General features: G+C 53.5%; 1 protein-coding gene across 1 annotated transcript in view; it reads right to left on the bottom strand.

Moving 5' to 3' along the window:
- xpo7 (exportin 7) overlaps positions 1 to 27,127 on the bottom strand; it is a 92,039-nt gene that overhangs the window by 17,676 nt on the left and 47,236 nt on the right. Inside the window, exons 11-20 of the mRNA XM_038785255.1 lie at positions 26,923 to 27,095; positions 26,526 to 26,719; positions 25,211 to 25,316; positions 24,256 to 24,391; positions 15,851 to 15,924; positions 8,765 to 8,845; positions 7,737 to 7,800; positions 7,199 to 7,307; positions 5,255 to 5,361; positions 4,381 to 4,469 (exon numbers count right to left, since the gene is read on the bottom strand). Of these exons, the coding sequence (XP_038641183.1) occupies positions 4,381 to 4,469; positions 5,255 to 5,361; positions 7,199 to 7,307; positions 7,737 to 7,800; positions 8,765 to 8,845; positions 15,851 to 15,924; positions 24,256 to 24,391; positions 25,211 to 25,316; positions 26,526 to 26,719; positions 26,923 to 27,095 (1,133 nt within the window). The remainder of the gene's footprint in view (positions 1 to 4,380; positions 4,470 to 5,254; positions 5,362 to 7,198; positions 7,308 to 7,736; positions 7,801 to 8,764; positions 8,846 to 15,850; positions 15,925 to 24,255; positions 24,392 to 25,210; positions 25,317 to 26,525; positions 26,720 to 26,922; positions 27,096 to 27,127) is intronic.

The following is a 27,127-nucleotide window of genomic DNA, read 5'->3' as shown; positions in this document are numbered from 1 at the left end:
TGCAGCTCAAGTGATTGAGTGGAAGGTGGTAAAATCTGCATTTACACAGCAATCATCACCTCTCTCACTAACCTCTCTCAGTACTTCATAAACTATTATTGTTCAAGTGTCGTCACCGTCAATTAGGCAGACATGAAAAACACTTTGTGCACAGCATGATACGTAGATACATAGAATTTACAGTGCAGAAGGAGGCCATTCGGCCCATCGAGTCTGCACTGGCCTTTGGAAAGAGCACCCCACTCCAGCCCACACCCTCCCGCAACCCAATAACCCCAACCAAACCTTTTGAACACTAAAGGCAATTTAGCATGGCCAATGCACCTAACCTGCACATCTTTGGGCTCTGGGAAGAAACCGGAGCACCCGGAGGAAACCCACGCAGACACGGGGGGAACGTGCAGACTCCGCACAGACAGTGACCCAAGCTGTAAAGTGAACCTGGGACCCTGGAACTGCGAAGCAGCTGTGATAACCACTGTGCTACTGTGCCACCCCCAGATCTCACAGGCGGAAACTGAACGACTAGCTTGTGGGAGGAATATTGCACAAGACAATGGGTGAACTCTCCAAACTCTACTTCAGCAGAGGCAGAGATTTTTAACATTCTCAGCGACAGGGAATTGGGATCTTAATGCTTCATCGACAGAGCCCCGTCAGTGCTGCATGTGAAACAGTGCAGCTCTCTCTCAGTACTGCCCCTCTGCATACTGCAGAGTTCCAACTGCACTGCCCCTCCAACAGTGCCCTTTTCATCTCGGACGATGCAGCACTCCTTCGGTAATAATAATCATCTTTTTTGTCACAAGTAGTGTTATGTTGACATTGCAATGAAGTTACTGTGAAAAACCCCTAGTCGCCACATTCCGGCGCCTGTTCGGGTACACAGAGGGAGAATTCACAATGCCCAATTCACCCAACAGCATGTCTTTCGGGACTTGTGGGAGAAAACCGGAGCACCCGGAAGAAACCCATGCAGACACGGGAAGAACGTACAGACTCCACACGGACAGTGATCCAAGCCAGGAATCGAACCTGGGACCCTGGCGTGTGAAGCAACAGCGCTCCCTCAGTGTCCCATCTCCGATGGCACAGCGCTCCCTCAGTGTCCCATCTCCGATGGCACAGCGCTCCCTCAGTGTCCGTCTCCGATGGCACAGCGCTCCCTCAGTGTCAGTCTCCGATGGCACAGCGCTCCCTCAGTGTCCATCTCCGATGGCACAGCGCTCCCTCAGTGTCCATCTCCGATGGCACAGCGCTCCCTCAGTGTCCATCTCCGATGGCACAGCGCTCTCTCAGTGTCCATCTCCGATGGCACAGCGCTCCCTCAGTGTCCATCTCCGATGGCACAGCGCTCCCTCAGTGTCCATCTCCGATGGCACAGCGCTCCCTCAGTGTCCACACAGCGCTCCCTCAGTGTACGTCTCCGATGGCACAGCGCTCCCTCAGTGTCCCATCTCCGATGGCACAGCGCTCCCTCAGTGTCCCATCTCCGATGGCACAGCGCTCCCTCAGTGTCCCATCTCCGATGGCACAGCGCTCTCTGTGTCCACACAGCGCTCCCTCAGTGTACGTCTCCGATGGCACAGCGCTCCCTCAGTGTCCATCTCCGATGGCACAGCGCTCCCTCAGTGTACGTCTCCGATGGGACAGCGCTCCCTCAGTGTCCATCTCCGATGGCACAGCGCTCCCTCAGTGTCCATCTCCGATGGCACAGCGCTCCCTCAGCGTCCATCTCCGATGGCACAGCGCTCCTCAGTGTCCATCTCCGATGGCACAGCGCTCCCTCAGTGTCCATCTCCGATGGCACAGCGCTCCCTCAGTGTCCATCTCCGATGGCACAGCGCTCCCTCAGTGTCCCATCTCCGATGGCACAGCGCTCCTCAGTGTCCATCTCCGATGGCACAGCGCTCTCTCAGTGTCCATCTCCGTTGGCACAGCGCTCTCTGTGTCCATCTCCGATGGCACAGCACTCCCTCAGCGTCCATCTCCGATGGCACAGCGCTCCCTCAGTGTCCATCTCCGATGGCACAGCGCTCCCTCAGTGTCCATATCCGATGGCACAGCGCTCTCTCAGTGTCCATCTCCGTTGGCACAGCGCTCCCTCAGTGTCCATCTCCGATGGCACAGCGCTCCCTCAGTGTCCATCTCCGATGGCACAGCGCTCCTCAGTGTCCATCTCCGATGGCACAGCGCTCCCAGTGTCCATCTCCGATGGCACAGCGCTCCCTCAGCGTCCATCTCCGATGGCACAGCGCTCCCAGTGTCCATCTCCGATGGCACAGCGCTCCCTCAGCGTCCATCTCCGATGGCACAGCGCTCCCTCAGTGTACATCTCCGTTGGCACAGCGCTCCCTCAGTGTCCATCTCCGATGGGACAGCGCTCCCTCAGTGTCCATCTCCGATGGCACAGCGCTCCCTCAGTGTCCATCTCCGATGGCACAGCGCTACCTCAGTGTCCATCTCCGTTGGCACAGCGCTACCTCAGTGTCCATCTCCGTTGGCACAGCGCTCCCTCAGTGTCCATCTCCGATGGCACAGCGCTCCCTCAGTGTCCATCTCCGATGGTACAGCGCTCCCTCAGTGTCCATCTCCGATGCTGCAGTGCCTCTTCCGCATTGCCTTGGAACTGTCAGCCTAGGGCAGCACAGTGACGCAGTGGTTAGCACTGCTGCTTCGCGGCGCCAAAGTCCCAGGTTCGATCCCGGCTCTGGGTCATTGTCCGTGTGGAGTTTGCACATTCTCCCCGTCTTTGCATGGTTTTCACCCCTACAACCCAAAGATGTGCAGAGTAGGTGGATTAGCCATGCCCCTTAATTGGATTTCAAAAAAAATCTGAGATAGAGAGGTTTTTGTTGAGCAAAGATATAAAGGATATGGGCCAAAGGCAGGTACACAGGAGTTAGGTCACAAATCAGCCATGATCTGATTGAATGGCGGATCAGGCTCGAGGGGCCTGCTCCTGCTGGTATGTTCCCCCTAGAAAGCTTTCCCCCGAGTTTAAAACTTTGATGGGCAAGAAATTACTGTTAGTGTTGGTCGGTGAATAGTGAATGTGATGCTCTTTATTGAAAGGAGAGCCCATAACTTTACAGAGACAGGTTATAGCAGAACAGTCTCACTGTCAGACTCGTGTGTCAGATCCACTGAACCAAGGGAAGAATTCCCCCCTTTTGGCACAGTGAGGGGGTTAGTTTGGACTTGTGGCGGGATCTGGTGAAATCCTTGACCCACTCTCCACGCTTCCTTCCCCCTCTCCATCACAAACACTGGTCAGGAAGGACATGGCATTTTGTCAAATAGATCATCGGCACGTGTCTGTGGTGATGGCATTCTCAAGGTAGTAGCCATAGGTGCCCATTGACTCCATTCTCCCGGACAGGACATAAGAGAGCATTCAAGGCAGCAGATCGACATTGGAGTAAGATTTGGGACAGGACATAGTCAGTGTAAGTCACTTGGCTTTGGAATAAGGCTTTACTGCATACCTTGCATTGCACTGATTTCATCTCGTGGAAAGCCCAAGTCCCTTTGCGTTGACAAGACAGCAGTGTGAGGCACAGAAATGGTCAAGGTGCCTGGAAGCAACAAATCAACCCCCCGCCCCCTGTTTTCTCTGTTTGTTGAGTCAATAATAATTTTTGTCCGCCCAGATCACAGGCAGCCCAAAGGGACCACGGAGGTTCTCTCTAATCCTTCCTGCTGGTATTGTCTTTAAAACTCTGTCACAATGTATTGTCTCCAACATGGCACTGACTACGGACAGTCCAAACACTGCAAGAAACAAACTAAATCATCAGAGTGGATTCTGTGCCTCACACTGCTGTCGTGTCAACGCAAAGGGACTTGGGCTTTCCACGAGATGAAATCAGTGCAATGTAAGGCATGCAGTAAAGCCTTATTCCAAAGCCAATTGACTTACACTGACTATGTCCTGTCCCAAACCTTACTCCAATGTCGATCTGGGAGCCAAACCCAGATCCACATTGAAAAGCTGCTGCTGCCTTGAATGCTGTGTAAGACTTCCTAGCCTTGGCTTCATGCCAGCCTGGAGTCACACAGTGCAACGGTCAGGTAACCAGCGGGGCTGGTTTAGCTCACTGGGCTAAATCGCTGGCTTTGAAAGCAGACCAAAGCAGGCCAGCAGCACGGTTCAATTCCCGGACCAGCCTCCCCGAACAGGTGACGGAATGTAGTGACTATGGGCTTTTCACAATAACTTCATTTGAAGCCCACTCGTGACAATAAGCCATTTTCTCTAATGTGCCGTGGCTCCTCTCTGAGGCTTGGCACAGCTTCATAACAGCACAAAACCGGCCGGATGGCGCCCAATCCCAAACACAGGCGCTCTGTTTCCAGTCAAACACCAAAAAAGGATACATCCAGTCAAAGAGCATCATAAAGCTGGTCTTAGCGTTGAAGGCAAAGGCGATCCCCCTCAGGTCCCTCACCAGGCCAACCAGTGTTCGCTGTGAGAAGACACAACATCAATCAGTACAATCAAATAAACACGTATCTGCCCTGCCAATAAACCTCGTCTCTGGGTAGGTGGACAGTGTGTGGTTGAGTTGGACAGACTTTTAGCCTACAGGGGGTCAAGGGTTAAGGACAGGTGGGAAAGAGTTAAGAACACAGCCACAATCTTATTGAATGGCGGAGCAGACTCGAGGGGCCAAATCGCCCATTCCGCATTCCTTACAACTGGACAATCTTAAGATGGGTTGGCGCCTGCTGAGGAACAGCGCTAGCTTCAGCCAAATGCTCACCACCTGGCTGACAGCCGTGAATATGTTTCCTAGTTCAGAAACAAAAGAGTTTGATTCAAATCAAACGCAGCAGAGGACACAGCCCTGTAGCAGCCTTGTACTTCCATTCTTGTGACTTGGGAGCTTTATCACATTATGCAGAAGCATATCATCTGCTCAATTCTCATTGCAGCGAGGATGAGCTCATCGATTTAACAGGCGGTAGTTCTGTCACTAACAAGGTGCTTCAATTGTAGGTGAGAGACACTGCTCACACTGCTGGGTCAAGTCACTCCCCAATCAAACATAAATCAATAGCTAAAATGGGAATGGATTTCCAAGTACATCTCAGTTTGTTTCTGCAAAGATGTTAGTGAGAAATTGCTTCAGACAAATCAACCGAATAGAGTCAATGCCACAGAACCAAGTTACTCCCCAAATACAATTTTATCACTGTAGCACAGTGTACATGAAACATTGTGAAGTCGAGGGAATTAAAACAGCTGTACCTTAGCGTCTTGTTCATTGAACGTGTTTGAGTTAAACATTTGTGCCACCGTTTCAAATGCCGCAGTTAAAGGGAGCATGAACTGCTCAAACTGGTCTTCATCCTCGCCTGTGGGGGTCAAACACAGGGGTCGGTGTGTTACTCACGATACAGCTTCTGAAACGCCGACTTTCTCACATCCTCTTACCAAGCCATCGATTCCTTACCAGTTGCTCACTGGATTCCCTCGCAAGTGGCCACTGTTAGTGCGAGTGCACGAACCGGCCTTCAAATGGCTGGCAGTGTGACAGAGCCACGCATGGTTCTCACCTGAAGCATAACCACAGGTACACACTTTCAGTCAAATCCACAGGGGAACGAGGACGGATTTAAAGGCCTCTGAACTAATGCCCGTCACATTCTGCCCTCCACATGCCAGCTCACCACCCTGGCCAAGCCACCGAACTGGAGAACTAGGGAGGTTATGTTGCAATTGTATAAGGTGTTAGTGAGGCCACACCTGGAGTATTGTGTTCAGTTTTGGTCTCCTTACTTGAGAAAGGACGTACTGGCGCTGGAGGGTGTGCAGAGGAGATTCACTAGGTTAATCCCAGAGCTGAAGGGGTTGGATTACGAGGAGAGGTTGAGTAGACTGGGACTGTACTCGTTGGAATTTAGAAGGATGAGGGGGGATCTTATAGAAACATTAAAAATTATGATGGGAATAGATAGGATAGATGTGGGCAGGTTGTTTCCACTGACGGGTGACAGCAGAACTAGGGGGCATAGCCTCAAAATAAGGGGAAGTAGATTTAGGACTGAGTTTAGGAGGAACTTCTTCACCCAAAGGGTTGTGAATCTATGGAATTCCTTGCCCAGTGAAGCAGTTGAGGCTCCTTCATTACATGATTTAAGGTAAAGATAGATAGTTTTTTGAAGAATAAAGGGATTAAGGGTTATGGTGTTCGGGCCGGAAAGTGGAGCTGAGTCCACAAAAGACCAGCCATGATCTAATTGAATGGCGGAGCAGGCTCGAGGGGCCAGATGGCCTACTCCTGCTCCTAGTTCTTAGGTTCTTAATACCACAATCTGCTGCATTGTTCCCTGGCTCCCATCAAATTTCTTCCTTGTTTTCAATTCTGCCCATCCTACCGTAGCGATTTGCTCTGGAACATTTAAAAAAAATTGATTTAGAGTGCCAAATTATTTTTTTTACAATTCAGGGGCAATTTAGCGTGGCCAATCCATCTACCCTGCACATCTTTGGGTTGTGGGGGAGAGACCCACGCAGACACGAGGAGAATGTGCAATGTCCACACGGACAGTGACCCAGAGCTGGGATCGAACCCGGGACCTCGGCGATGTGAGGTGGCAGTGCTGACCACTGCGCCACCGTGCTGCCCGACTTGCTCTGGAACCTAAACATTCCCCTCTGCCCTCCTCAGATGGGGCTACCTCTTGTCCACAACTCCCCTGCTCCATGTGTTCAGACACGGAAGACCCTGCTCCGTTCTCTCTGCCCTGCCAGCTCACCCTCTGCTTCCAACAACCCTCTTGAAATCTTTCTCTTTCCACTGTAACCCGCCCCCGCCCCACACAACTGAAAGGATAAATTCCACAATCCCAGTGGAGACACCATGTTTCGCGTGTGTGAGGATCTGGAACTGGGTACCACAGCCCTGACGCTCTGACCAACGTTCCGGGGCAACTGCTGGGAGGGTAGATTTTACCCAGGGTATGGTATCTGCTCCATGTGTGGAGATACAGAACTGTGAGCACCAGCAGATATCAGCACCGTGAGGGAATTTACTAGTTAGTTGTGAGAACATCAATCCTTCATCTGGAGTCACCTGCAGCATAAACTACTCTGGATGGGCAACGCCGCTGCTGATGGTAATATACACACACACAGAGATTGACAAACATGGACAAATCATTCCTCTGAGCTTCTGCAGTTCTCACATACCTAGATCAACCATAAGCAATCGTCCGAGTGCTGTGTAGAAGGTGGTGCGGCAGCGCATGTCGCTCAGGTTGGACTGGTTGTTGATGCCCAGAAATGAAAAGTGCTCGCTCTGTCAATTGAAGGTGCAAGACAGGATTATTCACTCCTTCCTTTGGTCGTCAGTAAACACACACAATACACAGCATCGCCAGAGGATCATTTAAACCCTTCAAGATCTCAATTCCAAAAAGGCTTGTGACTGGTCAGCAGTCTGTACTCGGCCTGAAACATTGGTTAGTTCCGATGGAGCAAACGTGAGAAAGGTGACACTGCCAATCCCTGTGCAAGGACGTGAACCCTTCAACGTGGCCACATCGCTTGTATGTACTTCTCCAAGAGAGTAAAGTGTAGAGAGCAGGGGCGAGAACAAAGTGAGACACAGGAGGTTAAAAACAGAAAGTGCTGGATAAAGTCAGCAGGTTTGGCAGTATTTGTGCAGGGAGATACAGAGTTACATTGTCCAGTTAAATATGACTCTTTGTCGGAACAAGATACTCACTGTGTGATTGTTCAGCATGAACTGGACAGCAGTCAGTTTCACCAGCTTCCTCACGCTGCTGTATGTACAAGCTCAGAGTCAAGGGTAACAAACTAGCACTGACATCATTCAAATAGCCTCACTTCTTTATCTCTTTCATTCTCTTCCATTCCACTACAAATCATCATTCGGTTCCATAAAAACCTTTGCAACTGGGAGTCACTTGAGGCAGTAACAGGATGGTTTACACTCCCAATTTCCCCTTTGGCTTGAAGTATGACTACCGGTTACTGTTCACCTCCTTCTGAAGTTATATACATCTATATGTATAAACGTATACATATGGAATAAACAAGCAAGTTCACTCTTCCAACTAGTCATTTACAAGAAACAGTTTTCAACTGCTTTGCAACTTAACTCAGTGCTGATGAGATGATTCTGAATATATTTAAGACTGGTGTATATCCATCATCTTCCAATAAACAGCAATGTTAATTTTCATTGAACACAGGCTAATGTACAGATGCAATGTTATACACCAGTGATTGACAGTGCTGCTGCCCAAGGATATGGCTGATTTAAACTTCCACACAATATTCCAATCTATTTGTTTCCAGTTTGTGCCTGCTGATTATGCAGCAAGAAGCTGCTGTTAAATACCGACTCCATGCATCAACAATACTCCAATCTTCCTCTCCAATGTCTCTTATTCTTAGTGCTGAGTGTAACTGAGCTGATTGGTTCTCTTGAACTGCACACAGCCCATCCTACCCTCTCTTCACCTTTCCTATTGAAATCAAGACTAACCAAACTGCATTTTCCTCCAAACCCTGGTTTTCCCGGGATCCCCTCCCTCCCGTTCCTCTCACAACGTACCGGCTGTTGTACCAAAACGGGACATCAACAACAGCCCTGTTGCCTGAGTCATCTCTCCGTTCAACTCGAGCGACCGCAGTCCGCCTTGACCCCCTGGCCTTCAGAGCCCGGAGGCCAATCGCCCACCCACTCGGAGTGATCCGGTGGAGTTATTTTTTGTGATCAAAGGATATCCAATGGAGAGATCATTCAGGAGCTGAAGCGTCTTTGACGTGATTGGCTCGCATCGCCCCCAGAACTTCAGGTTGGTGATTCTGTTGGGAATCAGAGAAACAACAGTTAGAACTCAAAATGGAGACTTTCCAGAGTTACGACATTATCCTCTCGCCCTTTTCAAACAGGGATACCAGGTGGAACACTGTATTTACTCAAATATATTCTCAAATGGAAAATTAACCTGGCTGAATTTCTGAGTGCAGTAGAGATACAATTTACCAATTCGATTTTCCTGAGGGGAGAAGGGAGGTTTGGTACACTGTCGAAATACAAGGCTGGCCGATATTCCAGTAAATATAGTTATGGAAAGTTGCTGCTTCATAGAACAGTACAGCACAGAACAGGCCCTTGGCCCTCGATGTTGTGCCGAGCAATGATCACCCTACTCAAACCCACGTATCCACACTATACCCGTAACCCAACAACCCCCCCCCCCTAGTGCAGAAGGAGGCCATTCGGCCCATCGATTCTGCACCGGCTCCTGGAAAGAGCACCCTACCCAAGGTTAACACCTCCACCCTATCCCCATAACCCAGTAACCCCCCCCCATACCTTACTTTTCAGGACACTACGGGCAATTTAGCATGGCCAATCCACCTAACCCGCACATCTTTGGACTGTGGGAGGAAACCGGAGCACCCGGAGGAAACCCACGCAGACACGGAGAGGACGTGCAGACTCCGCACAGACAGTGACCCAGCCGGGAATCGAACCTGGGACCCTGGAGATGTGAATCATTTATGCTAACCACCATGCTACCGTGCTGCCCTCATGTTTACACAGAGTATCCAATCTCAGTTCAGAACAGAGTGGGACTGGCCCACTTACGTTTCAAGCACCTCTGTGCATTTCCCCACAAGCTCAGTGGCCGGAATCCTCCGGCCGTTGGGATTTTCTGTTCCCGCCGGCAATGGAACCCCCCCCACCGATGGCTTTCCCCGGCGGAGTGGGGTGTCATCAATGGGAGCAGCAGGAAAGGAGGATCCCGCCACCAGCGAATGCCGGGAAACCAGAAAATCCAGCCCAGTATCGATCTCTGTCACCGGGGAATCCAGCCCAGTATCGATCTCTGTCACCGGGGAATCCAGCCCAGTATCGATCTCTGTCACCGGGGAATCCAGCCCAGTATCGATCTCTGTCACCGGGGAATCCAGCCCAGTGTCGATCTCTGTCACCGGGGAAACCAGGGAAATAAGGGATGGGGGGGGGGGGGGGGGGGGGGGGGCAGCAGGGTAGCATGGTGGTTAGCATAAATGCTTCACAGCTCCAGGGTCCCAGGTTCGATTCCCGGCTGGGTCGCTGTCTGTGTGGAGTCTGCACGTCCTCCCCCTGTGTGCGTGGGTTTCCTCCGGGTGCTCCGGTTTCCTCCCACAGTCCAAAGATGTGCGGGTTAGGTGGATTGGCCATGCTAAATTGCCCGTAGTGTCCTAATAAAAAAAGTAAGGTTAAGGGGGGGGGGGGGGGGGTTGTTGGGTTACGGGTATAGGGTGGATACGTGGGTTTGAGTAGGGTGATCATGGCTCGGCACAACATTGAGGGCCGAAGGGCCTGACCTGTGCTGTACTGTTCTATGTTCTATGTACCCAGTGTCGATCTCTGTCACCGGGGAATCCAGCCCAGTATCGATCTCTGTCACCGGGGAAACCAGCCCAGTATCGATCTCTGTCACCGGGGAAACCAGCCCAGTATCGATCTCTGTCACCGGGGAATCCGACCCAGTGTCGATCTCTGTCACCGGGGAATCCAGCCCAGTATCGATCTCTGTCACCGGGGAAACCAGCCCAGTATCGATCTCTGTCACCGGGGAATCCAGCCCAGTATCGATCTCTGTCGCCGGGGAATCCAGCCCAGTGTCGATCTCTGTCACCAGGGAAACCAGCCCAGTATCGATCTCTGTGACCGGGGAAACCAGCCCAGTATCGATCTCTGTCACCGGGGAATCCAGCCCAGTATCGATCTCTGTCACCGGGGAATCCAGCCCAGTGACGATCTCTGTCACCGGGGAATCCAGCCCGGTATCGATCGCTGTCGCCGGGGAACCCAGCCCAGTATCGATCTCTGTCACCGGGGAATCCAGCCCAGTGTCGATCTCTGTCACCGGGGAATCCAGCCCAGTATCGATCTCTGTCACCGGGGAAACCAGCCCAGTGTCGATCTCTGTCACCGGGGAATCCAGCCCAGTGTCGATCTCTGTCACGGGGGCATCCAGCCCAGTATCGATCTCTGTCACCGGGGAAACCAGGGAATCCAGACCAGTGTCGATCTCTGTCACCGGGGAATCCAGCCCAGTATCGATCTCTGTCACCAGGGAACCCAGACCAGTGTCGATCTCTGTCACCGGGGAATCCAGCCCAGTATCGATCTCTGTCACCAGGGAATCCAGACCAGTGTCGATCTCTGTCACCGGAAAATCCAGCCCAGTATCGATCTCTGTCACCGGGGAAACCAGCCCAGTGTCGATCTCTGTCACCGGGGAATCCAGCCCAGTGTCGATCTCGGTCACCGAGGAATCCAGCCCAGTATCGATCTCTGTCACCGGGGAATCTAGCCCAGTATCGATCTCTGTCACCGGGGAATCCAGCCCAGTATCGATCTCTGTCACCGGGGAATCTAGCCCAGTATCGATCTCTGTCACCGGGGAAACCAGGGAATCCAGCCCAGTATCGATATCTGTCACCGGGGGATCCAGCCCAGTATCGATCTCTGTCACCGGGGAATCCAGCCCAGTATCGATATCTGTCACCGGGGAATCCAGCCCACTGTCGATCTCTGTCACCGGGGAATCCAGCCCAGTATCGATCTCTGTCACCGGGGAAACCAGCCCAGTATCGATCTCTGTCACCGGGGAAACCAGCCCAGTATCGATCTCTGTCACCGGGGAAACCAGCCCAGTATCGATCTCTGTCACCGGGGAAACCAGGGAATCCAGCCCAGTATCGATCTCTGTCACCGGGGAATCCAGCCCAGTGTCGATCTCTGTCACCGGGGAATCCAGCCCAGTATCGATCTCTGTCACCGGGGAAACCAGCCCAGTGTCGATCTCTGTCACCGGAAAATCCAGCCCAGTATCGATCGCTGTCACCGGGGAATCCAGCCCAGTGTCGATCTCTGTCACCGGGGAATCCTGCCCAGTGTCGATCTCTGTCACCGGGGAAACCAGCCCAGTGTCGATCTCTGTCACCGGGGAATCCAGCCCAGTATCGATCTCTGTCACCGTCGAATCCAGCCCAGTATCGATAACTGTCACCGGGGAATCCAGCCCAATATCGATCTCTGTCGCCGGGGAATCCAGCCCACTGTCGATCTCTGTCACCGGGGAAACCAGCCCAGTATCGATCTCGGTCACCGGGGAAACCAGCCCAGTGTCGATCTCGGTCACCGGGGAATCCAGCCCAGTGTCGATCTCTGTCACCGGGGAATCCAGCCCAGTATCGATCTCTGTCACCGGGGAATCCAGCCCAGTATCGATCTCGGTCACCGGGGAATCCAGCCCAGTATCGATCTCTGTCACCGGGGAAACCAGCCCAGTATCGATCTCTGTCACCGGGGAATCCAGCCCAGTGTCGATCTCTGTCACCGGGGAATCCAGCCCAGTGTTGATCTCTGTCGCCAGGCAATCCAGCCCAGTGTCGATCTCTGTCACCGGGGGATCCAGCCCAATATCGATCTCTGTCACCGGGGAAACCAGCCCAGTATCGATCTCGGTCACCGGGGAAACCAGCCCAGTATCGATCTCTGTCACCGGGGAATCCAGCCCAGTATCGATCTCTGTCACCGGGGAAACCAGCCCAGTTTCGATCTCTGTCACTGGGGAATCCAGCCCAGTATCGATCTCTGTCACCGGGGAAACCAGCCCAGTGTCGATCTCTGTCACCGGGGCATCCAGCCCAATATCGATCTCTGTCACCGGGGAAACCAGCCCAGTATCGATCTCTGTCACCGGGGAATCCAGGCCAGTGTCGATTTCTGTCACCGGGGAATCCAACCCAGTTTCGATCTCTGTCACCGGGGAAACCAGCCCAGTATCGATCTCTGTCACCGGGGAATCCTGCCCAGTATCGATCTCTGTCACCGGGGAATCCAGCCCAGTGTCGATCTCTGTCACCGGGGAATCCAGCCCAGTATCGATCTCTGTTACGGGGGAATCCAGCCCAGTATCGAGCTCTGTCACCGGGGAATCCAGCCCAGTGTCGATCTCTGTCACCGGGGAAACCAGCCCAGTGTCGATCTCTGTCACCGGGGAATCCAGCCCAGTATCGATCTCTGTCACCGGGGAATCCAGCCCAGTATCGATCTCTGTCACCGGGGAAACCAGCCCAGTATCGATCTCTGTCACCGGGGAAACCAGCCCAGTGTCGATCTCGGTCATCGGGGAATCCAGCCCAGTGTCGATCTCTGTCACCAGGGAAACCAGCCCAGTGTCGATCTCTGTCACCGGGGAATCCAGCCCAGTATCGATCTCTGTCACCAGGGAATCCAGCCCAGTGTCGATCTCTGTCGCCGGGGAATCCAGCCCAGTATCGATCTCTGTCGCCGGGGAATCCAGCCCAGTATCGATCTCTGTCACCGGGGGATCCAGCCCAATATCGATCTCTGTCACCGGGGAAACCAGCCCAGTATCGATCTCTGTCACCGGGGAATCCAGCCCAGTATCGATCTCTGTCACCGGGGAATCCAGCCCAGTATCGATCTCTGTCACCGGGGAAACCAGCCCAGTATCGATGTCTGTCACCGGGGAATCCAGCCCAGTATCGATCTCTGTCACCGGGGAATCCAGCCCAGTATCGATCTCTGTCACCGGGGAAACCAGGGAATCCAGCCCAGTATCGGTCTCTGTCACCGGGGAATCCAGCCCAGTGTCGATCTCTGTCACCGGGGAATCCAGCCCAGTATCGATCTCTGTCACCGGGGAATCCAGCCCAGTATCGATCTCTGTCACCGGGGCATCCAGCCCAGTATCGATCTCTGTCACCGGGGAATCCAGCCCAGTATCGATCTCTGTCACCGGGGAATCCAGCCCAGTATCGATCTCTGTCACCGGGGAAACCAGCCCAGTGTCGATCTCTGTCACCGGGGAATCCAGCCCAGTATCGATCTCTGTCACCGGGGAAACCAGCCCAGTGTCGATCTCTGTCACCGGGGCATCCAGCCCAGTGTCGATCTCTGTCACCGGGGAAACCAGCCCAGTATCGATCTCTGTCACCGGGGAATCCAGCCCAGTGTCGATCTCTGTTACCGGGGAAACCAGCCCAGTGTCGATCTCTGTCACCGGGGAATCCAGCCCAGTGTCGATCTCTGTTACCGGGGAAACCAGCCCAGTGTCGATCTCTGTCACCGGGGAATCCAGCCCAGTGTCGATCTCTGTTACCGGGGAAACCAGCCCAGTGTCGATCTCTGTCACCGGGGAATCCAGCCCAGTATCGATCTCTGTCACCGGGGAATCCAGCCCAGTGTCGATCTCTGTCACCGGGGAAACCAGGGAATCCATCCCTTCAGTGTGATACCACCCTCAGCTTCGCCCGAGAGGAGCCAGAAACTGTGTCGCCACCACCGTCAGTGCGTACTGGGTAGCCGTGTTTACAGCAGGAACACGCTCAAACTGATTGATCAGCGAATGAGGTGCGTACTATTGAACCCCGGGAAGCTGCACATCAGGGGAAATATTCACCTTAATCTCTGCCCAGTTGGAGTTTCACCCTAACAGATGTAACTCTCCCCTGAATTTGATGCAAGTGGGTGGAATGGAATAAACAGCATTCAGATTCCATTCCGTGAGTGAGGTTAAAATTCCACCTCCCCTTCCAAGTCTGAGTCCACGCTCACATTAACTGCTGTCCGTGCCACGTTGGGATCACGAAGAGGTCCTGGCGTTCCGACCACTCTTCAAGCCACAGCACTAAGATCAGTCACTCTGCAAAACCTCAGAGGCTTGAACCCGTTGGCACCAGCGAATGGGAACTCCAAACCTCAACAAGGTGCCGGAGGTCGGAGACCTGGGATGCCAGAATTTGGAGGCGCGCTCTGTGCAATGTACAATACAGAATTCAGCAAGCTTCAATTAGCCACTGGAGGTCTGAACCACACAGTTCCACCTGCGGCAGGCCACAACTGAAAGCTGGTTCTGCGAGTATTGGGCCTGAAATAGCATCCAAAAAATGGTTCAACGAACGAGGAGCTCAGATAATGCTGAAATCCTAAGTCTGAAATGGAAAATTTCTGCAGAAATTCAGGATTACAATGTAAATTTCTAAATGCCGATTCCATCTTAAATTGTTCGACAATTGCCAGCCAACAAAATTAAACTGAATGGACAAATTTACGGATTTCTGCTTCCGGGGCTCAATGGGACTTCCCCCCTTGTGTCTCCATTTGCACGGAGGTGACAGTGTGAAATAGCCGGCTTTCAGGGAACTGCCTCAGCATTTACAGTGTAACTGTGCCCTTGAATGAGTGGCGGGAAAGGGACATTCTGTACTCCGTACAGTGTTCATTCATTCCTCCTCTCCCCACACGAATAAATCCTAATCGTAAATGCTGAGGGTGTTTAGTAAACCCTGCGGTAGCTGAAAAAGGAGAAAAGGTATGCTTTGGGTGGGAGTCTTCATCTGAATGGAGTGTCTGACAAAGGGTCTTCACCCAGCTGACGATATAATCTATAGGGTGCTGCAGATATTTTGGGGTGTATTTCCATTTCGCTCTGGTGCCACCTTTTCTTTTCAGGAACGTGTTAACATTGTGGATCTGAGTGAGGATTCAGAGTTCACCCGAGCACAGCCTTTGGGTCGACAAGAGGTTTGGAAGTCGCAGAGCAGAGTCCGAACCATTCCCAAACCAATGGATCCTTTCCCTGCTCACTTCTATCTCCTATCTCGGTGCCAGTGAAGCAACTGTTCCCACACCCCGGGGTGAAACAAATATTGATTCATCTGTCTGCGAGGAGCCTATCTGCTACTTGACCCAACAGACGAGGTTCATGGCAAAGACATGGATTGAATCCCTAACCCCCGGCCCTCGCTGTTGGAGTGCCTTGATGTCTAACTCACATCTTTCCAATGAAAACGCTCAGGACCATTGTCTCGTCGTTCAGCCCCAGGACCTCAGACAGCCTGCGGTACAACTGCACACAAACAAAAGCAAACAGTCATTAAAAGACAAAGATACAAACCACTGGGACATTGAAAATCACTTCACAGCCAACCAAGTGTTGGGTCTGCAAATGTGGCAGTCAACGTGCGCACGGCAAAGTCCCTTAAACAGCGATGAGATGAATGATCAGCAATTAGTTTTAGTGATGTTGGCTGATGAGGAGACATTGGGAGAGTCCTGCTCATGCTCGAACATAGCTGTGGGGATTTTACACTCACTTCAACAGTCAGACAGGGTCCCGTTGGCACATCTCATTGAAAGACGGGAGTTCCCGTCAGTGCAGTGCTCCCTGAGCTCTGCACTCGTTCCTGTAATATGCTCAGTGGAGCGGAGAACTCCACCATCCTGAGTCAAGGTGATGGTTTCAATGAGCTGAGTACAAAGAGTAGCCTGACATTACAGACATCCTCAGCCTGATGGATACGCTGCTCAGAAACAGTAACCCTATTAATGTTACAGAGTACTACTCACTGATCACAACAATGAAATATGGAAAACAAGAAATGTAGAAAACATCTTCAAAATGCACCTTTACAATTGACCAAATCATAAGATGACTTCTTAGAAACAGAGCAAATAGAAGCAGGAGACCATTTGGCCCATCCAGCCGACCCCACCATTCATTCTGATCATGGTTGAGCCACTAATTCAACGTCACACTCTCAGTCTTTCCCCATATCCCTGGACACCTTCAGAGTCTCTCTATTTCCTTCGAAAGTATATTCAGTGACTTGGCCTCCACAGTTTTCAGTGGTGGAGAATTCCACAGTTTACCCCTCTCTGAGTGAGAATGGTCTTATCTCAGTCCCAAATGATGTACTCAGTACTTGATCTACTTGACCTTTGTTGGCGTGTGCACTTGCTCCAGCTGTAACCCTCGTCGCCCCCCCCCCCCCCCCCAACCCGCCTAACTGCTTGCTGCATTTGCTCGCTTTCAGTGACTGGTGTACAAGGACACCCAGGGTCCGTTCGTACGTCACCCATTTCCCAATCCATCACCATTTAAATAATACCCAGCCACTCTGATTCTCCAGCCAAAGTGGATAACCATATTTATCAACGTTATTCTGCATCTGTAATGTATCTGCCTGCTCACTCAACCTGTCTAAATCACCGACAGAGCAGGATGAGGCCATACAGTCCATCGAATCTGTACCAGCCCTCCGGAAGAACACCCTTTCAGGCCCACTCTCCACCCTTTCCTGGTAACTCCACCTAACCTGCACAACTTTGGAAACTGGAGCACCCGGAGGATACCCACGCAGACACGGGAAGAACGTGCCGACACCGCACAGACAGTGACCCGAGGCCAGAATCAAACCCAGACCCTGGCACTGTGAGACAGCAGTGTTAACCCGGGTCCCTGGCACTGTGAGACAGCAGTGTTAACCCGGGTCCCAAGCACTGTGAGACAGCAGTGTTAACCCGGGTCCCTGACACAGTGAGAAAGCAGTGTTAACCCGGGTCCCTGGCACTGTGAGACAGCGGTGTTAACCCGGGACCCTGGCACTGTGAGGAGCAGTGTTAACCCAGGTCCCTGGCACTGTGAGACAGAAGTGTTAACCCGGGTCGCTGGCACTGTGAGACAGCAGTGCTAACCCGGGTCCCTGGCACTGTGAGACGGCAGTGTTAACCCGGGTCCCTGGCACTGTGAGACGGCAGTGCTAACCCGGGTCACTGGCTCTGTGAGACGGCAGTGCTAACCCGGGTCCCTGGCTCTGTGAGACAGCAGTGTTAACCCGGATCCCTGGCACTGTGAGGCAGCAGTGTTAACCCAGGTCCCTGGCACTGTGAGGCAGCAGTGTTAACCCGGGTCCCTGGTACTGTGAGACAGCAGTGTTAACCCAGGTCCGCGGCACTGTAAGGCAGCAGTGTTAACCCGGGTCCCTGGCACTGTGAGGAGCAGTGTTAACCCGGGTCCCTGGCACTGTGAGGCAGCAGTGTTAACCCGGGACCCGGGCACTGTGAGGCAGCAGTGTTAACCCGGGCCCCTGGCACTATGAGGAGCAGTGTTAACCCGGGTCCCTGGCACTGTGAGACAGCAGTATTAACCAGGGTCCCTGGCACTGTGAAACAGCAGTGTTAACCCAGGTCCCTGGCACTGTGAGGCAGCAGTGCTAACCCGGGTCCCTGGCTCTGTGAGGCAGCAGTGCTAACCCGGGTCCCTGGCACTGTGAGACAGCAGTGTTAACCCGGGTCCCTGGCACTGTGAGACAGCAGTGTTAACCCGGGTCCCTGGCACTGTGAGGCAGCAGTGTTAACCCGGGTCCCTGGCACTGTGAGACAGCAGTGTTAACCCGGGTCCCTGGCACTGTGAGACAGCAGTGTTAACCCGGGTCCCTGGCACTGTGAGACAGCAGTGTTAACCCGGGTCCCTGGCACTGTGAGGCAGCAGTGTTAACCCAGGTCCCTGGCACTGTGAGGCAGCAGTGTTAACCCGGGTCCCTGCCACTGTGAGGCAGCAGTGTGAACATGGGTCCCTGCCACTGTGAGGCAGCAATGCTAACCTGGGTCCCTGGCAGTGTGAGGCAGCAGTGTTAACCCGGGTCCCTGGCACTGTGAGGCAGCAGTGTTAATCCGGGTCCCTGGCACTGTGAGACAGCAGTGTTAACCCGGGTCCCTGGCACTGTGAGACTGCAGTGTTCACCCTGTTCCCTGGCACTGTGAGGCAGCAGTGTTAACCCAGGTCCCTGGCATTGTGGGACAGCAGTGTTAACCCGGGACCCGGGCACTGTGAGGCAGCAGTGTTAACCCGGGTCCCTGGCACTGTGAGGAGCAGTGTTAACCCGGGTCCCTGGCACTGTCAGACAGCAGTATTAACCCGGGTCCCTGGCACTGTGAAACAGCAGTGTTAACCGGGGTCCCTGCCACTGTGAGGCAGCAGTGCTAACCCGGGTCCCTGGCACTGTGAGGCAGCAGTGTTAACCCGGGTCCCTGGCACTGTGAAACAGCAGTGTTAACCCGGGTCCCTGGCACTGTGAGGCAGCAGTGCTAACCCGGGTCCCTGGCACTGTGAGGCAGCAGTGCTAACCCGGGTCCCTGGCACTGTGAGGCAGCAGTGTTAACCCGGGTCCCTGGCGCTGTGAGACAGCAGTGTTAACCCGGGTCCCTGGCTCTGTGAGACAGCAGTGTTAACCCGGGTCCCTGGCACTGTGAGGCAGCAGTGCTAACCCGGGTCCCTGGCACTGTGAGGCAGCAGTGTTAACCCGGGTCCCTGGCGCTGTGAGACAGCAGTGTTAACCCGGGTCCCTGGCTCTGTGAGACAGCAGTGTTAACCCGGGTCCCTGGCACTGTGAGGCACCAGTGTTAACCCGGGTCCCTGGCACTGTGAGGCAGCAGTGTTAACCCGGGTCCCTGGCACTGTGAGACAGCAGTGTTAACCCGGGTCCCTGGCACTGTGAGACAGCAGTGTTAACCCGGGTCCCTGGCACTGTGAGGCAGCAGTGTTAACCCGGGTCCCTGGCACTGTGAGGCAGCAGTGTTAACCCGGGACCCGGGCACTGTGAGGCAGCAGTGTTAACCCGGGTCCCTGGCACTATGAGGAGCAGTGTTAACCCGGGTCCGTGGCACTGTGAGACAGCAGTATTAACCAGGGTCCCTGGCACTGTGAAACAGCAGTGTTAACCCAGGTCCCTGGCACTGTGAGGCAGCAGTGCTAACCCGGGTCCCTGGCTCTGTGAGGCAGCAGTGCTAACCCGGGTCCCTGGCACTGTGAGACAGCAGTGTTAACCCGGGTCCCTGGCACTGTGAGACAGCAGTGTTAACCCGGGTCCATGGCACTGTGAGGCAGCAGTGTTAACCCGGGTCCCTGGCACTGTGAGACAGCAGTGTTAACCCGGGTCCCTGGCACTGTGAGACAGCAGTGTTAACCCGGGTCCCTGGCACTGTGAGACAGCAGTGTTAACTCGGGTCCCTGGCACTGTGAGGCAGCAGTGTTAACCCAGGTCCCTGGCACTGTGAGGCAGCAGTGTTAACCCGGGTCCCTGCCACTGTGAGGCAGCAGTGTGAACATGGGTCCCTGCCACTGTGAGGCAGCAATGCTAACCTGGGTCCCTGGCACTGTGAGACTGCAGTGTTCACCCTGTTCCCTGGCACTGTGAGGCAGCAGTGTTAACCCAGGTCCCTGGCATTGTGAGACAGCAGTGTTAACCCGGGACCCGGGCACTGTGAGGCAGCAGTGTTAACCCGGGTCCCTGGCACTGTGAGGAGCAGTGTTAACCCGGGTCCCTGGCACTGTCAGACAGCAATATTAACCCGGGGCCCTGGCACTGTGAAACAGCAGTGTTAACCGGGGTCCCTGCCACTGTGAGGCAGCAGTGCTAACCCGGGTCCCTGGCACTGTGAGGCAGCAGTGTTAACCCGGGTCCCTGGCACTGTGAAACAGCAGTGTTAACCCGGGTCCCTGGCACTGTGAGGCAGCAGTGCTAACCCGGGTCCCTGGCACTGTGAGGCAGCAGTGCTAACCCGGGTCCCTGGCACTGTGAGGCAGCAGTGTTAACCCGGGTCCCTGGCACTGTGAGGCAGCAGTGCTAATCCGGGTCCCTGGCTCTGTGAGGCAGCAGTGCTAACCCGGGTCCCTGGCACTGTGAGACAGCAGTGTTAACCCGGGTCCCTGGCACTGTGAGACAGCAGTGTTAACCCGGGTCCATGGCACTGTGAGGCAGCAGTGTTAACCCGGGTCCCTGGCACTGTGAGACAGCAGTGTTAACCCGGGTCCCTGGCACTGTGAGACAGCAGTGTTAGCCCGGGTCCCTGGCACTGTGAGACAGCAGTGTTAACTCGGGTCCCTGGCACTGTGAGGCAGCAGTGTTAACCCAGGTCCCTGGCACTGTGAGGCAGCAGTGTTAACCCGGGTCCCTGCCACTGTGAGGCAGCAGTGTGAACATGGGTCCCTGCCACTGTGAGGCAGCAATGCTAACCTGGGTCCCTGGCATTGTGAGACTGCAGTGTTCACCCTGTTCCCTGGCACTGTGAGGCAGCAGTGTTAACCCAGGTCCCTGGCATTGTGAGACAGCAGTGTTAACCCGGGACCCGGGCACTGTGAGGCAGCAGTGTTAACCCGGGTCCCTGGCACTGTGAGGAGCAGTGTTAACCCGGGTCCCTGGCACTGTCAGACAGCAATATTAACCCGGGTCCCTGGCACTGTGAAACAGCAGTGTTAACCGGGGTCCCTGCCACTGTGAGGCAGCAGTGCTAACCCGGGTCCCTGGCACTGTGAGGCAGCAGTGTTAACCCGGGTCCCTGGCACTGTGAAACAGCAGTGTTACCCCGGGTCCCTGGCACTGTGAGGCAGCAGTGCTAACCCGGGTCCCTGGCACTGTGAGACAGCAGTGTTACCCCGGGTCCCTGGCACTGTGAGGCAGCAGTGTTAACCCGGGTCCCTGGCACTGTGAGGCAGCAGTGCTAACCCGGGTCCCTGGCACTGTGAGGCAGCAGTGTTAACCCGGGTCCCTGGCGCTGTGAGACAGCAGTGTTAACCCGGGTCCCTGGCTCTGTGAGACAGCAGTGTTAACCCGGGTCCCTGGCACTGTGAGACAGCAGTGTTAACCCGGGTCCCTGGCACTGTGAGACAGCAGTGTTAACCCGGGTCGCTGGCACTGTGAGACAGCAGTGTTAACCCGGGTCCCTGGCACTGTGAGACAGCAGTGTTAACCCGGGTCCATGGCACTGTGAGGCAGCAGTGTTAACCCGGGTCTCTGGCACTGTGAGGCAGCAGTGCTAACCCGGGTCCTTGGCACTGTGAGGCAGCAGTGTTAACCCGGGTCCCTGGCGCTGTGAGACAGCAGTGTTAACCCGGGTCCCTGGCTCTGTGAGGCAGCAGTGTTAACCCGGGTCCCTGGCACTGTGAGACAGCAGTGTTAACCCGGGTCCCTGGCACTGTGAGACAGCAGTGTTAACTCGGGTCCCTGGCACTGTGAGGCAGCAGTGTTAACCCGGGTCCCTGGCACTGTGAGACAGCAGTGTTAACCCGGGTCCCTGGCTCTGTGAGACAGCAGTGTTACCCCGGGTCCCTGGCACTGTGAGGCAGCAGTGCTAACCCGGGTCCCTGGCACTGTGAGACAGCAGTGTTAACCCGGGTCCCTGGCACTGTGAGGCAGCAGTGCTAACCCGGGTCCCTGGCACTGTGAGGCAGCAGTGCTAACCCGGATCCCTGGGACTGTGAGACAGCAGTGTTAACCCGGGTCCCTGGCACTATGAGGCAGCAGTGTGAACCCGGGTTACGGACCCAGCTCCGGGTTACGGACCCAGCTCCGGGTTACGGACCCAGCTCCGGGTTACGGACCCAGCTCCGGGTTACGGACCCAGCTCCGGGTTACACACCCAGCTCCGGGTTACACACCCACCTCCGGGTTACGGACCCAGCTCCGGGTTACGGACCCAGCTCCGGGTTACGGACCCAGCTCCGGGTTACACACCCAGCTCCGGGTTACAGACCCAGCTCCGGGTCACAGACCCAGCTCCGGGTTACGGACCCAGCTCCGGGTTACGGACCCAGCTCCGGGTTACACACCCAGCTCCGGGTTACAGACCCAGCTCCGGGTTACAGACCCAGCTCCGGGTTACGGACCCAGCTCCGGGTTACGGACCCAGCTCCGGGTTACACACCCAGCTCCGGGTTACACACCCAGCTCCGGGTTATAGACCCAGCTCCGGGTTACAGACCCAGCTCCGGGTTACATACCCAGCTCCGGGTTACCGGCCCAGCTCCGGGTTACGGACCCAGCTCCGGGTTACGGACCCAGCTCCGGGTTACGGACCCAGCTCCGGGTTACGGACCCAGCTCCGGGTTACGGACCCAGCTCCGGGTTACAGACCCAGCTCCGGGTTACACACCCAGCTCCGGGTTACACACCCAGCTCCGGGTTACACACCCAGCTCCGGGTTATAGACCCAGCTCTGGTTGATGTCACATACCGAGCAGCAGGACTCTCCTGGTGTCATTGCCAATATAGTTCCCACAGTTAACACCACTAAAAAAAAGCAACACATTGCTGAAAAAAGACATGCTGTCAAATCTTTTCATGTTGCACTCATCAGGGGAGAAGCATGAATGCAAAATTTCAAAGGGAACAACAATTTATACTGCAATGAGAAAAGGGGTGCAGATTGGCAAGCCCGCTGATTGGTCAAGATGGAGACTGTACGAGGGAGCCTTTGTTTTTGCTTATTCTGAAAAGGTGTAATGTCTGGACACCTTTCACCTGCAGAGGGCAGGGCCCCCTTTATGAATACATGTAGCTTCTAGGGCGCGTAAATTAAACATTGCAAACCCCACTGATAATGGTAAACTGGTTGTTTGTGTAATTCACAGCACACATGGGATTGTTCACTCAGTGCTGCCCAATCGCGGCTCACATCTAATGTCAGACACTGTGTTCTCAGTTTTGCAGGCCCAGGCTGGCTGAGCACTGTCAGCACTCTGCCCATTACGAATAGCCGAAGAGACGTGCTATTTGATACGATCCTGAGTCACCTGGATATACGGCGCTGCCCATTTGGCTGTTTGCAACAGGCAGAGTACTGACTGTATTGAACCACTCTGTGCCAGCAAAATGCAGAATATATCCAAGGTTAGATGTGAATCCACAAATGGACAGCACATGGTGAACAATTCTGAGTGTGCTAAGAGTTAAACTGACCAACCTATTTAAGATTATCAGTCGGGCTTGCAATGTAGCTCACTAACACATACTGGAAGCCTGTCCTCTGCGTGTGAAAGGAAGGTGTCCAGACCTTGTTGTTATTTTGAACTAACAGAAGCATGGGGGACAATAGCTTCCTGGTGCATTTGCCATGGCAAAGTGTCGACCAATCAGACCCAACTTGCCAAACCAATCAGCATCCTTTTTTCTCATGCAGGATACACTGCTGCTCCCTTTGAAATCAGTCCTTCTTGTGCCTGTCCCGATCAGTGATCGATGAAAGGCTTTGACAGCAATACTCAAGATCCATACCACAAAGCAATATATGGTCACTCGCCTGACTTGCTGTTTGCAGGATCTTTCTGAGCTCAGACTGACATAACAGCAGTTCATGCGCTTGAGAAGTAATTTAGTGGGTTTTTTTTTAGCACATTTGAGAGAGGTGATTGAAGCTTTTGCAAGTTTTTTCTTTCTGGTCGATCTGATAACACAATTCATGGCTTTTATTTTAATGAACTCCTGCATGATCATCACAAGTCACCACATTGTTATTCTTCAGCAATCCATTAAAAATTTATAAAAATAGAAACTACATCAGAAAACCAACGAGAGAAAATTGATGAAATAGGAGGGAACAAATTAACTTGAACTCTTTTCACCTTTGAGGATTTCTGGACCTGATCTCCAATGTAGATCTTCCGAAACTGCTCGAAGAAGCTGAGCATGGCCAGTTCCAGCTTCTCGTTGCCTGCCTGAGACAGTCGCGAGTCGGTGAGGTTCATCAGCTGTAACACACTGCAAGGGAACCCAAAGATTCATGGTCAGACCTCCACAGTGCACACTGCCACGCGGAAACGGTCTCTGGACGAGATCGATACAGCGCGAGGGTCTGATCAATTCGTTAATCACTGTCAAAGGGAATTCTACCACCAGCTCCAAACCCTTCAACCACACACTCGCCACCAGCTGCGAGGTTGAAAAAGGCAGCTCACCACCGCAGTCTGGGAAGTAAATGCTGGCCTGGCCCCAGCGGCGATCCACACCCCATGGCTGAATTTAACAGAAGCAGTGGTGGAAGTATAAGTGACAGGATTGGTGGTGATGCAGCAGGTGACATGTAACAAGCTCTCTCTACTCGGTCACGTTGGCAATTGGAGATTAAATAAGAAACTTTACTGGAGGAGGTACTAAAGAGATCTTAACCAGCAAAGGGGCAAACAGAATACCATCAGTTCACTGGATAAAGTGTGAAGGAAGGCAGTCTGCCAAAAACATTGTAAAATACACATTATTTATTCTCCATCAGTGCAAGCTCACGATTTCTCGGCCACAGAAGAGACAATTCTCTTCTGTAATTCGGGGCACTTTCCAAAACTCCGGCGGCATTGACTATTCATCTGAGTGAGTAACGGGCGAGAAAGCAAACGGTTGACAATGTGAAGCAGGAGGCATTTGGAGAGCGGGCTTGAATTATTTCCTACCCGAATTACTATCGTCCCTCAGCAGCTTGGCCCTGATGCTCGGAGATGATTGGAGCTTGCCGTGCGGCTCGATTGTGGGTGTAAGTCTCCCGGGTTGGAAACCAGGCAGCCCCAGGTGGCAGAAAGCACTCACCGGCAAACCAGCTCTCCATCCATTGAATCCTGTTCGTCTGTGCTTGCAAAGGAAACCCGGCCCCCAATCACTGCCCCAATAATGTACACCAGCCACGTCAGACGACCTGGGGGGGAAGAGAACTGAATTAATTCATCCATCAGTAATTCATCTCGGAAAGCAGGTGTACCCGTGCAATGTTCCAGTGCAGAAGGATGACATTCGGCCCATCAAGTCTGCACCGATCCTCTAAAAGAGCACCCAAGCTAGGCCCAATCCTGCATGCTACCTAGGCCCAATCCTGCATGTTACCTAGGCCCAATCCTGCATGTTACCTAGGCCCAATCCTGCATGCTACCTAGGCCCAATCCCTCGCTCTTGTCCCTGTAGCCCCACCTAACCTGCACACCTTGGACAAGAAGGGACGACTGATTGTGGCCAATCCACCTAACCCGCACATCTTTGGACTTGTGGGAGGAAACCGGAGCAGCCGGAGGAAACCCACGCAGACACGGGGAGGACGTGCAGACTCCGCACAGACAGTGACCCAAGCCGGGAATCGAACCTGGGACCCTGGCACTGCGCGGAAGCTGTGCTAGCCACTGTGCTGTCCTGCTTGTGGACCTCATGAAAATTAAAGCTTTTAATATCACTGAGAAATATCTTGCAGCATCAGGTAATTAAAAGAATATGTGTTTACCAATTTGGAACTGGGACGCACTTCAGAAACATGCTTCACAGCTCTACCTAGTGGCCAGCGATAACAACTGCAATGTGACAGTTGACACAGCAAAATGAAACAGAGCCCGTTGATATCGCGATTCACAACATAAAACATAGAACAGTACAGCACAGAACAGGCCCTTCGGCCCTCGATGTTGTGCCGAGCAATGATCACCCTACTCAAACCCACGTATCCACCCTATACCCGTAACCCAACCCCCCTTAACCTTACTTTTAGGACACTACGGGCAATTTAGCATGGCCAATCTACCTAACCCGCACATCTTTGGACTGTGGGAGGAAACCGGAGCACCCGGAGGAAACCCACGCACACACGGGGAGGACGTGCAGACTCCGCACAGACAGTGACCCAGCCGGGAACTGAACCTGTTGTTTCCCTTTGCCCCTTTCTTAAACAACGGTGTCACATTTTCAGTCCAGTAAACACTTACCGAGTTAAACAAGCAAATTCATGGCAACAAGAAGTGAGTTTGTTCATGTTGTAAAAGAGGTTTTAAATGAAGATATATTGGGCATAGCTGAAATCACCCGTCAGAGCTCTGAGCCCAAGCGGAACAGATCAAAGACTAATCTTGCTGCTCCCTGTTCTTACCTTCCTGCACGGCAATGTCGATCGCACTGGCGTTTGCACTCTGTAACAACTCCTGGTAGGTCTGTGCCGACTGGTCAAAGAGCTGCACCAACAGAGCACACGTCTTCTCATATTCACAGCGCCCAATGGTGGACAGCTGATCCAACTGTTGCTGAACGAGACCAGTGTCATCGAGAGGGTCCTCCAGTCCGTCCCTGGGGACAACAAACACCCGCTCAACTCCAGCCCCAAGCAATCCATTCTCCTGCTGCTAGAAACCATCAGGTATCTCATTTCTCAATCTAGCTCAGGCAGAAGCATCACCAGTTTTACACAGTGCCATTTCCCGTCGCATTCCCACAGGTTGAGCTCTGCTTCTGCAGGATCTGTTTAACCCAAAATACAAGTGTCACTCTACCTCAGAATGATGTGAATAGATTCTAGTCTGGAGGTGATGTATGCTTTAGTGACTTCAGGCGTATACGTTTCCAGCATGTGGGGTTCTGTGGCTTTGACGTACGGTACGGAGGCAGCCAAACGCTGCCATAAACTAAGCAGGTAGTGTACACTGTTAGGGGCAAACTCCCAGTGCTATAGGAAAAACAGAACAAGAGAGACAACCG

The sequence above is a fragment of the Scyliorhinus canicula genome, chromosome 26 (genome assembly GCF_902713615.1).
Source record: "Scyliorhinus canicula chromosome 26, sScyCan1.1, whole genome shotgun sequence".
Lineage (NCBI taxonomy): Eukaryota > Metazoa > Chordata > Chondrichthyes > Carcharhiniformes > Scyliorhinidae > Scyliorhinus > Scyliorhinus canicula.
Note: the sequence above shows the minus strand (reverse complement) of the source record. Positions and strands in the feature narration are given on the sequence as shown.